Here is a 14,772-nt window from a genome sequence, read left to right as displayed (position 1 = left end):
CATTTAATTTCTGTTTGTCTCCTTTTCCTCAACTGTGAAATAAAGTTCATAAGAGTACCTACCTCTTAGGGTTGTTGAAAGAATCAAATTAATTACTTTAAAATGCTTAGCACAGTGCCCAGTGTGGATCCACAGTTCCTCTATTTTGAGAATCACTCCATTTCATTCACAAATATATGTCTGCACTCTCCCACTAGTACCTGCAATGCAAGTAACCCCAAATGGGCTATGCCATGGAATCTTCTGCAATCTATTCTTAGAAACAGCCGAGATCCCCACATTCTGTTATACAAAAACCCCTAACATTGCAACTGGGTAAAAGGTTTATTGCCCCAGATCATTCTCAAGTGCCCCAACAGAAGCCTTAATCAATCACTTTTCCCCCACCTCCCTATTCTGTTCCTTACTCCCTAAAACCTATATAAACCTTGGGTACTCTTCATTTGGGGAGTCTTTGCCTCTTTGGGTCAGACTCCCTGCTAGAAAACTCAACAAACCTTAATTCATCCAAATCTTCTTTCTTAGTCAATCTATTGTTCCTGTTCCTGATATCAACATTGACATGTATTTGATCATATGTAAATGTCAGTCATTATCATTTATTTATTTATGCTGATTCTTAGAGAAAGCCCACTATGAAATTTTCAAAATTATTTTAAAATTCTGGATTTATAATTTTATATTTAGTTTTCAAAATTACAAGGAGAATAAAATGTTATATTTTATAATAGAGACTAGTGTAAATAGTAATTTGGAACTTTGGGGGGCAACATTATTAATGTCACTATTGTAAGCCCTTAATGCCTATATTAAAACAATTTTTTCTGAGTATCACACTAAACAAGCAGTGAGGATCACAACACACTTTTTACAGTGGCTGTTGAAAGGGATTCTAAGAACAAAAGATTTTGGGAGACCCTGCTCTGCTCTGGGGTCCTACTTGTTCATTGCATTGAACACTGTTTTAACAGCATACATTATTCTCCTGGTTCTGCTCACTGTTCTCTGAGCCAGTTCAGAGAACTCTTCCCAGGTTTCTATGAAATTGAGCCTTTCATCATCTCCTCTGAAAAAATGAGGTTCCATTATCTTCTTAGACCATCATGTCCTCAGTCATTTGCCAATATAGGGGCATCACCATGGTTTAGATTTATTGTTTGCAACAACAAAAAACAGCATCTATAATATTTTGTGCCAATGTGCCTTTTTTCTCTTTCTTTGATCTCTTTAGTTTATAGGTCTACTTGTAGTTATTGTTTATTTAAAGGCCATATAAATGAATGACTTTGGGGGCATAATTCCAAACTGCTTTAGAGAATGACATCCCTCCATTTTTAAAGCTGTGTGAATCTTTGTATCAAGGGTGTTTCTTACATACATGTTGTTGGGTTCTCCTTTTTTTCCCTCTTCAAAAAATTATTTTAAACTTAAATACTAAAACATAAATACACAATAAGAGAAGAAAAAGAAACATTATAAACTTAAATGTTAAAACTTAAATACAAAATAAGAAAAAAAAGCATTGCCATGTGCACTAAATGTAAGAGGATTAAAATATACAGCAATAAATTTCCATTTCAAGAAAGCCTATATGACAAATACTACACATTGTGTTCAGAGCTGTCTATCTTTTCTTTGTTTCCTTGTAAATTTTCTTTTGTTCTCTGCTGTGTACTTTTTACTTTGTTCTTTTCTCCTCATTTTTCCATCTCTCCCCCAAGAAGGCTACAATTAAGTGTGGATACACACACACACACACACACACACACACAAAGATATATGTGTGTGTGTGTGTAATGCACATACACATATACACATACATATGCTTAGATATCTATAATCATACTCACATACAGACATATACATTCATATGCGTCTATGTAAGACCATATTATACTTGTTTGTCCTCTGTTTTTCTGAGGGTGGATAACATCTTCTTTCATAAGTCTGAGTCTTTCCATATTTTTCTAACTCCACCAACTTGTCATTTCCTAAACCACAGCAATATTCCAAACTTATACTTTTAGTTATTTTAAATATTCTAAAACAATACTCATTAATATGACTGACACACAGTATATTTTCCCTATTTTTTTCTTATGATTAAATCTATTTTAGCTTTCACTTTGTCTAAGATCATGATTACTACTCCTGTTTTTTTTCCCCTAATAAATTCTACTCCTGGTATTTATTTTTATATTTGTATATATCTCTTATTTTCTATCCCTCCTGAGTCTTATATTTTACTTCTACCTGCTACCTTGCCCTCCTATTACTTAACCTATGCCCCCTCTAAGGATCCCTCCCTTATGCTTCTATTTCCATTAATCTAAACACCCTTCTATTACCCTCCCCTTATATGATTCCCTCACACTCCCCTCTAAAAATCCCTCTCTTATACTCTCCATGCTCCCTGCCCCTTTAGATTTTTATTTCCTTCTGAATTTAAGACTTTTATACCCTTCTAGATATATATATGTATTGTTCCCTCTTAAGCCCATTCCTGATGAAAGTAGGGTTCCAGAACTACCAGCACTCCTCCCCCATCTGTGTCACTTCTTCCTCTCACACCTCATTTGTGTAAGATGATTACTCTTTTTACCTTTTCCTAAAGTTTTACTTTTCAGAATCACACCATTCTCAGGTCTACCCCAATCTTTCTTACAAAGCACCCAATTACTAATAACAATCTTAAACATATGTCTTACATCTCCTCATATAAAAAGTAAAGAATCTGTCCTTATTAAGTCCCTTGTAATTACTCTTTGATACATACCTTATATTTCTCTTGGATCTTATATGTCAAATCTTCTATTAAGTTCAGGTTTTTATTTTTTAACAAAATCCTGAAAGTGTAACAATTCATTATATATCCTTTTTTTTTCATTCAGGATTATGCTTAACTTTGCTGGGTATGATATTCTTGGCTGCAACTCCAGTTCCTTTGCTCTTCAATATAGTGTTCCAAGACTTGCTGTCTTGTAGGGCTGCTGCTGCTAGGTCTTGTGTGATTCTAATTGTGGCACTGCCATATTTAAATTGTGGGGTTTTTTTTCTTGTTGCTTGTAATGTTTTATCCTTGAGCATGGGGATTTCGAAATTTGACAATGATATTCCTGTAGGTTTTCCTCATAGAATCTCTTTCAGGTGGTGACCAGTGGATTTTTTTCTATTTCTATTTTCCCCTCTTGTTCTAATGCTTCAGGACAATTTTCTTTAATTATTTCTTGTATTATTGTATCAGGATTTTTTTTTGATTGTAGTTTTCAGGTGTTCTGGTGTTTTCTCTTTTAGATCTGTTCTCTAGATCATTTGTTTTTCTTATAAGAGGTTTCACACTTTCTTCTATTTTTTTCAGTCTTTGTTTTGTTTTGTTTTGTTTTATTGTTTCTTGATCTCTTATAACTTCACTGGCTTTCTCTTGCCCAATTCTAATTTTCAAGGAGTCATTTTCTTCCTTAAGATTCTAGATCTCCTTTTCTAATTGGTTGACTTTCTTTTTATAATCTTGTTTTTCTTGGAGTCTTATTTTTCTTTCTATTTTTTCCTCAATATCTCTCATTTGATTTTTAAAGTCTTTTAAAAATTCTTCTATGAATTATTTTTGGGCAGGTGACCATTTCACATTACTCTTTGGGTTAGGAGAGGCTTTTTTTTCTTCAGTATCTTCCTCTGAAGATGAACTCTGGTCTTCTCTATTCCCATAGTAACTTTCTATGGCTGGATTCTTTTTCTTTTGCCCTTTCTTTTTGGTAGCAGCTTATGTTTTTGTAATTATCTCTAGCCCTGGGGTACAGGGGATGGTGCCTCCTGGATCCTCCTTCAGTTCTCACCTCTACCTTGGAACCGAAATCAAGAACTCCACCCTCCTGTAAGTGCCCACAGCCAGCTGCATCCCTGCCCCCCTGCTTCTACACTCATCAGGCATGTGCTGGTTCCTTCCTGCGCAGGGCGGAGTCTGGGCAGCACAGCTGGGTCTGGCATTCTTTATCAGCAGAGGTTCCCTCAATCTTGCCCACTTTCCTACACTGTCCAGGAGGTGAAAGCTCCTGTGGCTGGGGCTTAGGCTACCTCCCAACCCAGCTACCTGCAGGGTTGCCTCTTGTTTCAAGGGAACTAGCCTGAAGGTATTGATACTTCACAGGGACAAAACCTTGGGCCAGGAATTTTTCTTCAGATCTTCTGCAATTGTCCCAGGAGGACCACTGTTTTGCCCTGACTCTTGTTCATTTTTACTGCTCTATGTTCAACCTGGGGCGCTATTTTATCTTGTTTGTGGGGAAAAATCCAGAGAGTTTGGAATTTTCTGATCTACTCTACCGTCTTCCCTGAATCCTCCCCTGGGTTCTCCATCCTAATGCACTGTGCTATCATTTTCAGTTTTCATGAAGGAATTTATTTCATTTTAATTTATTTGTGATGAAAAATTATCTTTTCTCCATCATATCCTCTTAACATCTTTCCTCTTTGTCCCTGTCTCCATATTTAGAAGGGGAAAAAAAAAAGATGGGGGAAGGGAAAGGGATCAACTCTAGCCATCTATAATTGAAATGGCATGATCCCCACCACTCACCACACCTTTTTTCCTTCTATCCCAGTCCCAGATGACTGGATATAACCCTAGCTTAAGAGTTGCTTATCTTTTTCATCTCTCCTAGTTGAAGAATCCTCTAGAGCAGAAACTTATTTTCCACCACCAGGCAGTTAGGTTGCCCAATGGGTAGAGCAATGTGCCAGGAGTCAGGTAGACTTGAGTTCAAACATAGCGTCAGACACTTACTAGCTCTATGACACTGGGAAAATCACAGTACTTCTTTGCTTCAGTTTATCTGGAAAATGTGGGTAATAATAACACCTACTCTCAGGGTTGTTGTAAGGATCAAATGAGATAATATTTGTAAAACTCTTGGCACACAGTAGGCACCATATAATTGCTAGTTATTACTGTTACTAGGATTTGATTCTTTCCACCCTGACAATTCTCTCCTTCATAAACCACCATTCTCTTCTCTCCTTGTATTCATCTATGTGCCTGTTGAACTTAAGGTATTTCCAAACCAAAACACTCTCCTTTGCCTGGATCAGCTAAGAGTAAGTTCTATGATCTGTTGCTTCTTCTCAAACTGTCTCCATGTCTACATACTGGATTTTGAACTGCCCGACAGCAGGAAGTATCTTTTGCATCTCTTTGTACCTTCCTTTTGCCACCTCCCGTAGTCCTGATCGATATCTGGCCACTGGACCCAGATGGCTTAGGAGGAGAGAGTGAGGCTGGTGACCTTGCACAGCCTTCCTCAGTTAAATCCAATTCACTTTCAAGTCATGACATCAGCTTCCTGATGTAATTTTGAGAAAGAAGGACAAATAACAACCCCACCCTAAGAGTAGCAATCACCTACATGAATCTGGCCGATGATTCTCCAAGAATAGGCCAAAGATTGGGCCACAGGAACCAGAAAAAGGATGAAGGTTGATGATTTACACCTGAATTACTTCCCAGTACGGCAATGGCCTTCACTCTTATTCATGTACTGATAAATGGAGAGAGAGAAAACCATGAAACTAGGTTGCCTGGGTCAACTACAATTTTACATTACATATCCTCAGCTGGGCCTTCACTGTGGCAAGGCAATCCTTGGACAGTTTACCAAATGACTTCCTATTCTACTCACTACCAAGCTTTTCCAGATCTTTTCATGCCTCCTCAATTATCAGGCACGTTTAAGAAGTGAGTCAAGGGAGGGCCCCTTTAATAAAAAGAAAAAAATCAAACTGGGAGGGGAAGATCCTCAGAGTTGCTGGCCAAAAGAGAAACAATTACTATTTATGTTCACTCTGAGCCATCAGGACCCAAAAAAATAACCATTAAGTGGTACTTGGGCAGGGACCTATTGTTGGCCAATCAATGAGAGTCAGTGAATTGGGTTTAAGGCTTGGTTTTTGAAAAAAGAACTATAGCCAATAAACCCCAAGATAACTAGGCAGGTTTCAGCCACCAAAATTTACCTTCCTTTGGGCAGAACACTGTCAGGTAAGGGCATGATACCCCTTGTGGGGAGGGGAGGTGAAAGGAAGAGAAGAGGAACTGAGATGCCCAACTGGAACTAGCCAGCTGGCTGCCCACTGGGGCAGCTTGGACAACTCACAGGTTGTGGTTTGTCCTTCGTTCTCGAAGAGGACCATGACATCAGGAAGATGATGCTATGGCTTACAAGTGAACTGGATTTAAGTGAATAGACATTGCCTCACTCAAAGTGAGAACTTGGAAAGACCTTAGCCTAAAAAGGCCAAGGTCTCCCATTGCATCCTGGACCATCTCCAGTTGTCCTGATCTGTATCTGGCCACTGGACCCAGATGGCTCTGCTGAGGAGAAAGTGAGGCTGGTGACTTTGCACGGCTCTCTCTCCTCTCCTCTCTGCTCTTTTCTTTTCCTCTCCTTTCCCCATATGGGGCATCATGTCCCTTCCTGATGGTATTCTGCTCAAAGGAAGGTAACCAATAGGTCCCTACCCAAGCACCATTTAATGGTATTTTGGGGGACCCTGATGCCACAGAATGAATGTAAATAGTAATTATTTCTCTTTTAATCTCTATTTTTTTAATTTTTAAAATTAATTTATTTTGATTTATCAATAATCACTTCCATAAACTTTTGAGTTTTACATTTTTCTCTCCCTACCTCCCTCCCTAAGATGGCACACAATTTGATATAGGTTATACATATACACTCCCATTAAACATATTTTCACAATAGTCATGTTATTAGAATCATTTCTCTTAGCCAGCAGCCCTGAGGGTCTTCCCCTCCCGGTTTCATTTTTTTTTTTTTATTCAAGGGGCCATCCCTTGACTCATTTCTTAAACAGGCCTAATCACTGAATGGGAGTTGCCTCACCAAAAGTGAGAGCTAAGAAAGACGTTAGCTTAAAAAGGCCAGCATCCTTGGCCATCACCAGTCATCCTGATCTACATGTGGCCACTGGACCCAGATGGCTCTGGAAGAGAAAGTGAGGCTGGTGACTATGTACAGCCCTCCCTCACTTAAATCCAATTCAATTGCAAGTCTTGGCATCAGCCTCCTGATGTCACAGTCCTCTTTGAGAATGAAGGATAAACCACAGCACATAGGCCTCCTCAACCTTTCCATATCATTTGTTCCCCACTAAACTCTCTGATGAGAACTTGGCTTTGTGTTTCAGTGAAAAAAATAGGACATTTACCTAAAGCTATTTCATCTCCTCATTTGACATATATCAGATGCCTTCTTTTCTCCAGTCTCATGTGAAGAGGAGGCCCTCCTGCTTGACAAAGTAAACCCATGGACATACATAAATGACACTACTCCCTTCCATCCTCTCCCCAGCACATTCCTTCCTTGATTACTCTCATTCCCCCCCCTCCCATTTTTAAATCTCTCTGTCTACTGGCTCCTTCTCTAGTTCCATGAATATAACCATGTATCCCTGATCTATCACTTCTTCGCTCCCTTCCTCCTCATGATACATTGTCCCATACCTTCCAAGCCTTTTGTGGCTAAACAGCGGGACATGGCCATCCACATTAGCAGTGCCATGTCTTTTCCTCTTCGTTTTTTCCAAATTCTCTGTAATCTGGCTCCCAGCTTCCCTACTCAACAGCTCTTTCCAAAATTACCCAATCACTAAAACCAATGGCCTTTTCTCAATCCTCATTCCTCTTGACCTTTCTGCAGCCTCTGATACTGACAATTATCCAATCATCATTCCCTTAACACTCTCTTCTCTTGCCTTTCTCTCCCCACTCTGTTTTTGGGGCATGACTCTCTCCTGGTACTACTTATACCACAACCGAACTAAACTTATCATCTCCCTTCCAGTGCTCCCATCTTCTCGCTTTCCTATTACTATTCAGGACACTCAAAACCTAGGCATCATCTATTCCTCATCATCTCTCCTGCACTTTCCCCCACATTCAATTCAAAGTTACATTGATTCCATCTTTGTAGTATCTTTTGACTCTATCCCTCTCTCTCTCCTTTCATGGTTGGAGGGCCCAGTGACCCCACATCTGAGGTTCACAAGAACTGGCTGCTTGGGCTCACTCCCTCAAGTTGCTCCCCATCCACTCAATCCTCCAACCAGCTGCCAAATTCATCTTCTTACGCTCTTGCCTGATCATGTTACTCCCTACACTAAAAACCCCTATGGTTCCCTACCATCAAGGTCAAAGATAAAATCCTCTGTTGGGCTGTTAGAGCCCTTCATCATCACTCCTTTTCTACCTTCCTAGTCTCCTTGCACCTTGTTCCCCCTCCTGAAAGTCCATCCCCTCATTAATTGTTCACCAATCGGTTTAATTTTTCAGCTGTCAGGGGCAACCTCCTTTCCAGTTATTTAAGTACTCAGTAAGCTCCATGGTTTTGTCTCTGGTTACTGAGAGAGACCATCTCCAATTTATTGATTATTAATTAACTTAATTAATCTAATTAATAATTGATTATTACTTACCCAGAAACTCTGTCTTTTGGGCTTTTCATTTATCTCACCCCAAAGTTTCCAACAAAGACTTATAATAGGACCACTGATTCATCAATACAAGGGTACTGGAAGGCCATGGAGTCCAAACCCCTCATTTTACAGATAAGGAAACTGAGGCTTGGAGCTTCAGTGACTTGCCCAAGATCTCACTGCTAGAAAGTGCCTGAAAAACAATTCCAAGACAGGTCTTCCTCTCCCCAAGTCTAGCACTCCCTTCACTGCAACATGAAGAAGACTCCTGGGATAACAGCCCACATACACCAGCTTTCGCCTCACTCACCTGGACAGCAGTTCCTCAGGCCTCCTTGCTCAAAATGGGAGATCAAATCTTCTCTGGGAACTGGAAGTCCTAGGCAGGGGGAATAAATTAGACAGGAAGATGGAGAGAAACTTGTCATTTAATCCTCATTAGGGAAAGGGGGATACAAGCAAAGACCAGAAGGTGGTCCAAGGACTACCCAAAGATGGTTTTCAGAGTGTTTACTGGTGGGAAATTTGGGAGGCAGAGGGTAAGGAAGATCTCATAACCAATTTGGAATCAGAAAATTCCAACTTTGTCTCTTTCATAGGAAGATGGCTACATTCCATAGCTGCTTCTTTTTTTTTTTTAAATTAGAGGCCACTGGTAGTGCAGAGGAGAAAGCACTGGGCCTGGAGTCAGGAAGACCTGAACTCAGATCTGGCCTCAGACTGGCTGTGTGCCCATGAGGTAAGTCACTTAATCACCGTTTTCTTCAGCGTCTACAACTATAAAGTGGGTATAATAAAGGCATCGAAACTAAAAGACTGTGGTGAAGATCAAGAGAGATAACATGCCTGAAGAAAGCCCTGAGCACAGTGCCTAGTTCACAGCAGATGGCTATTCATGTCCATTTAGAACCAGAGGCTCTAGGACTGACACCAGAAGCAACAGGCTACAAATTCATCCAATAACAAGCACTGAAAACAAATGTGAAAGACAAAATGTTTCCCACAGAGGAAGGGCAGCCTTGGGAGGAAGGGGGTTCCCTTCACTGCCCATGTTCAAGGCACGAACAGTTTTTAGAGATTCTGCAGACAAAATTCACATCCACATAGAGGTTAAACTTGTAACACCTGAGATCCATCCCAAATCTCAGATTCAGGATCACTGTCTCGGTCCTTGACCTAAAGCTGCCTAGAATCAGAAGGAGACCCTTTAGGAGACATAAAGAAGACTCCCAGCTCCCTATCTCACAACACCAAGAACTCTCTTAGGAAAACCAGGCAACAGGAGGACCTTGTTTGTAGGACACAGGAGCACAGCACTTTGGCCTTTCTAAGAATTGATAAATGCCTGAAACTCTACACACTAGGGAGGGAATGAAGACACTCCTTTGATGGCAAATTCAGAGTTCCCAGAGGAAGTGGTCCTTACCCAGGGAGAGCAAGGTCTGAGCATTCTCCAGCATGACAGTCTTGTACAGCTCTTTCTGAGCATGGTCCAACAGACCCCACTCCTCTGGGGTGAAGTCCACAGCCACATCCTTGTATGTCACCAACTCCTAAAACATCAAGACCCACAGGACTTAGAGTAGAAACACATTTCAGAATTGATACTGTCCAATGCAAACTGAAGCATAGAGAAGGGATTTGCCCAAAGATCACACCCTTTATGAGAGTCAGAGCCAACACTTGAAACCACAATCATGAAAAGCCCAATGGAATATTGAGAGAAGCATTTAATATTTTCAGTTGGGATAAAGCTAAAAATGTCTTACTGTGAATTATTATTCTCTGTGCAATCAGAAAAGTTAAGAAATTATGTGTTCTAATAGAGAGATATGAGGGGCTCTGGAGGAGAAAGACAGAAGGTGGTGCAAAATTTCTTCATAATAAAAACTGGCATAAATGCTATGTTAAGAAAACTCTATGAAGGACTTGTGAGAAGCTGTCGAGTTACATGTATTCTAGGGATAAACTGTTTCCTGTGATCAATGAATAGAGAATAAAGAAAAAGGAATAATAGTTGTTTTTTTTCCTAAAAGGCTGAAATAAATTGTTATCTAGATGGAAACATGAAGAGTTTTCCTAAGTGATATTAATTAGAATCTGGACTAAATTGAATGATGTGAGACTGTTTCCATCTAAGTGAAGGAGATATCTATTGTTATAATGAGAGCTTGAGGTATTATGAGTCAAAGCCAAAATATTTTATGTTTTGGCTTTATGATTGATTTTATTTCTTAATGGCACATATTCATGAATTTTGATAGTCACATAGAAATGACTAAAAAGGAGGATTCTTTCACTTATTTAAAATGTATTATTTTATTACCAGGCATTGGAGCTAATTTATGAGACAGACATTGCTAGTTCCTCTTCTTTTCTTTTTTAAATTAATTTATTTTTTAGTTTTCAACAATCACTTCCATAAGCTTTTGAGTTTTCAATTTTCTCCCTCTCCCTCCCCAAGATGGTGTGCAATCTGATATAGGCTCCACATATACATTCCTATTAAGCATATTTTTCACATTAGTCATGTTGTAAAGAAGAATTAGAAACAATAGGAGGAACCACAAGAAAGAAACAAAACAAAACAGAAGGGAAAAAAGAGAAAATAGTACATTTTTCTCTGGATGTGGATAGCATTTTCTATCATGAGACTTTTGGAGATGTCTTAGAGTCTTGCATTGCTGAGAAGAGATAAGTCTATTAAAGTTAGTCATCGAATAACATGGCTGTTACTGTGTACAACGTTCTTCTGGTTCTGCTCATTTCACTCAGCATCAATATATACAAGTCATTCCAGGTTTTTCTGAAGTCCACCTCTCATCATTTCTTATAGTATAATAATATTCCATTACATTCATATACCACAACTTGTTCAGCCATTCCCTAGTTGATGGGAATCCCCACAATTTCCAATTCTTTGCCACCACAGAAAGAGCTGCTATATTTTTGTACATGTGGGTCCTTTTCCCATTTTTATGATATCTTTGGGATACAAGTGCTATTGCTGGGTCAAAGGTATGCACGTTTTTATAGCACTTTGGGCACAGTTCCAAATTACTCTCTAAAACAGTTGGATCATTTCACAACTCCACCAACAATGTATTAGTGTTCCAAATTTCCCACATCTCCTCCAACATTGATCATTTTCCTGTTTTGTCATGTTAGCCAACCTGATAGGTGTGATGTGGTACCTCAGAGTAGTTTTGATTTGCATTTCTCTAATCAATAATGATTTAGAGCATTTTTTCATATGACTATAGATAGCTTTAATTTCTTCATCTAAAAAGTGCTTGTTCATATCCTTTGATCATTTATCAATTGGGGAATAACTTGTATTCTTATAAATTTGACTTAGTTCTCTATATACTTTAGAAATGAGGCCCTTATCAGAGACACTGGTTGTAAAAATTCTTTCCCAGTGAAATTGCCAGTTTTATCTCCAGTAGGAGATATATGATCTAAACATCCCTAGAACTCTGGACCTTCAGAAAACAAAAGGCAAGAGAATGTGAGGCAGACAGAAGAATCACATATAGGACAGATTGTTCAGATCTGAAAATACTTTGATACATGGCAGGGATCACCTATTTTTCCCACCTTTTATTTGCAGAACACATCTGGCCAATGCACTTGGTATCATTTCTTCCATTTCAATCATAGTAATATTCACTTTATCAGAGATGCTATTGCTTTTTAGGGCAATTTCTCCATCATGTGCATAAAACTACCTGCTTTTTAAAAATAATTTTGATTTATGTTCTATTTGTAAACAATATTTCATCTTTATTTCTATTCTGAACAACATTCCTAATTTAATGACAACCCTATGGCTGTTATGATCCTGGGGTACAGTGAGGTTTCTATTAAGTCAACTAGGGGAGACATAGTTGGCTTGATTGGGACATCACTGTCTTTCAGAGACAACAAATAAACAGTCTATAATGATGGGATTCCTGTGTGAGTCTTTTAAAAGCCAAATGGAGAAAACTCTTGGCCTTCTGCAGAGTCTATACTGGAACCCTAACAATCTACCTACTGACATCAGGCTATTGCAAATTTGGAGAATAGAGGCATCCACCACCATCCCTCCCCCCAAATATAATCAATCTCAAGAAGTTAGACAAGAGAATGAAACCCCTAGGTGCTCTCATTAAAATGCTAACTGGTATGCAGGGTCAAATTCCACAGGGGCTGGGGTGAGCTCAGTAGCTGTTAGATTAAATCCTCCCAGTCCAAAGGCTAAGGAGTTCATTCTAGCCTTTGTCAATCAATTTAACCAAGGAAGAGGTGGCATTTTGTTAAGTGCTGTCTCTTAGATTATCATGATTATTTTTACTGCCATAAGGGATAGAAAATGTTTTAATTGTGATGAGAGGGGCCACCTTGTCAGGAACTGTATTAAGAGGGAGTGAGACTTAAGCAAAAGTAAAACCAGCCTCAGATTAGGACTTTACGACCTTACTGGAGGCCCTCACCATCCCTGGAAGGCTAGATCATCTCAGATGGTAACTGTTGGGTTTTTTATATTTGAACATACTGACAGACGGTCTGTCTCATAGCAAAGATTTTTTAAAAAGCAGTATTACGGGAACCTCTCTCTTTTTCAAGAGAAGACTGAAATGTACAGAAAATATCATTAAGTGGTGCAAAAAGGAAGGTGATTTCACTGGCTACAGTAAGGGGAATGAAGACAAGCTTATCCAGGAATGAAGCCAAACTTGTCTGGGCTAACTTCACTTCCTCTTTCACAGTCTAACAGTGAAATTTGTAATAGTTGTAGTCTACCTCAATGAAATGAAGGACTTTTGCAATTAAGGAGGGTCCTAAGACATGGCCAAAAGATAAGAGGAATTAAAAGTGGTTAAAAAATCTGCATGTAAAATAGACAGGATGAAAGAAAGTTTAAGCAAGTTGAAAAAGGGAATGAGTTGAGGCTTTGAAGGTAAAGGATTTTTATTTCATTCAGATAAGGATATTAAAGAAATGATAATAGCACCAATCTCCCACAGGGTTGGAGAGTCAAATAAATGTAGTAATTGATGTTTGACTCTCCCAATAAAACTGAGCTGTGATTTGGCATATTACTTCTGTTCATCAATACCCATTCTTCACAGAAACTACTTAGGGTATTGCATCTATTGTTGACATCCTTGCCTGAATAAATGAAGAACACTGTTGTTTTTCTCACTCGTTATAAATTTTTCACTGAATTCCTTACTGATTACATCTAAAATCCAACCCATTCTTGTTTCTGCTATTCCTTATACTGCTACATGTTTTGCAGCAACAAACTGATGTGCAGCTTTCATTAAGCATTCCCATTCAGTCCCCAGGGCAGAGCATGCTGCCTTCACTTTTCCCAGGACGTGGCCATGTGCTTCATCTTTGCCATTGATGATCTTCCTTTTCTCTACAACCGAGGCCAGATGTTTCTAGGGTTGATGACTGCAGAAGGTAAGCTACCTTCCCCCCTCCCAAAACTTCTGTCACCAAGGTGCATATCAGATAGCCGCTTTGGCATTCCTGAGTTATCCCCGACAATCCACTTGGAGCTGTCCAGCACAGTGTTTATTTTCTTAATCTACAGGCTCCATCTTTCTCTGGCCATCACCCTTCTGAAGTCCTTCTCATACCACATTATAGGTTCTCTCTCCCTTCTTTCATCTGCTGAAGCACATCAAGGGGCAAATTACATTACTGCTTCTAAATTGTGTGACTTTTAATTTTCTGTGACCATTCTCCTATAAAAGCAAAGCCTTTTATCTCCATTATATCACAGTTGGGAGGAGTTTTTTTGAATTGCAACACAAACCAAGCCTTTGAATTTTTCAATCCACTTGTGAAGGCCTATTCTAAGTGTTGCTGCTAATGCCAACTGTGATAAAAACTTTAATTTTGTTACCTATTGCTCACTGGGAATAGGTAAGTAATACTATCCTAAGATTTTGCTATTTAAGATAAAAATCTCTTGGGAGTGTAATATTGTCTTAAGTCTGATTTCAGGTATTAGTGTCTAAACTACTATAAAGCTAATACTCTTTGATAAAGAAATACCACTGCTGCTCAAATGGAGTGCAGTCTAATGACTGCCAGAAGTGGATGACTGTGCCTCAGAGAGTTGAGAAGTATGTGAAGGCAAAGGCAGGATCTTCTTGACTCCACTGAGATATTTCCCTTCTGAAAAGGAACTTCCCCACCTGATTATCTCTAAATCTGATCTTTACACTGTATCAAAATTGGAGTGGCTGTCATATATGATTCTTGTCTGGAATCCAAAAAAAC

The 14,772-nt window shown here is 39.1% G+C and overlaps 1 protein-coding gene across 1 annotated transcript in view; it reads right to left on the bottom strand.

The window, feature by feature from the left end:
• LOC110197772 (uncharacterized) overlaps nucleotides 1-14,772 on the bottom strand; it is a 38,998-nt gene that overhangs the window by 11,527 nt on the left and 12,699 nt on the right. The window contains exons 3-4 of the mRNA XM_020971827.2: nucleotides 9,914-10,040; nucleotides 8,798-8,866 (exon numbers count right to left, since the gene is read on the bottom strand). Coding sequence (XP_020827486.1) covers nucleotides 8,798-8,866; nucleotides 9,914-10,040 — 196 coding nt within the window. The remainder of the gene's footprint in view (nucleotides 1-8,797; nucleotides 8,867-9,913; nucleotides 10,041-14,772) is intronic.

This window comes from Phascolarctos cinereus, unplaced genomic scaffold, assembly GCF_003287225.1.
Source record: "Phascolarctos cinereus isolate Bilbo 61053 unplaced genomic scaffold, phaCin_HiC Scaffold_726;HRSCAF=1367, whole genome shotgun sequence".
Lineage (NCBI taxonomy): Eukaryota > Metazoa > Chordata > Mammalia > Diprotodontia > Phascolarctidae > Phascolarctos > Phascolarctos cinereus.
The sequence above is the reverse complement of the archived record's forward strand: the minus strand, read 5'-3'. Positions and strand labels throughout refer to the sequence as shown.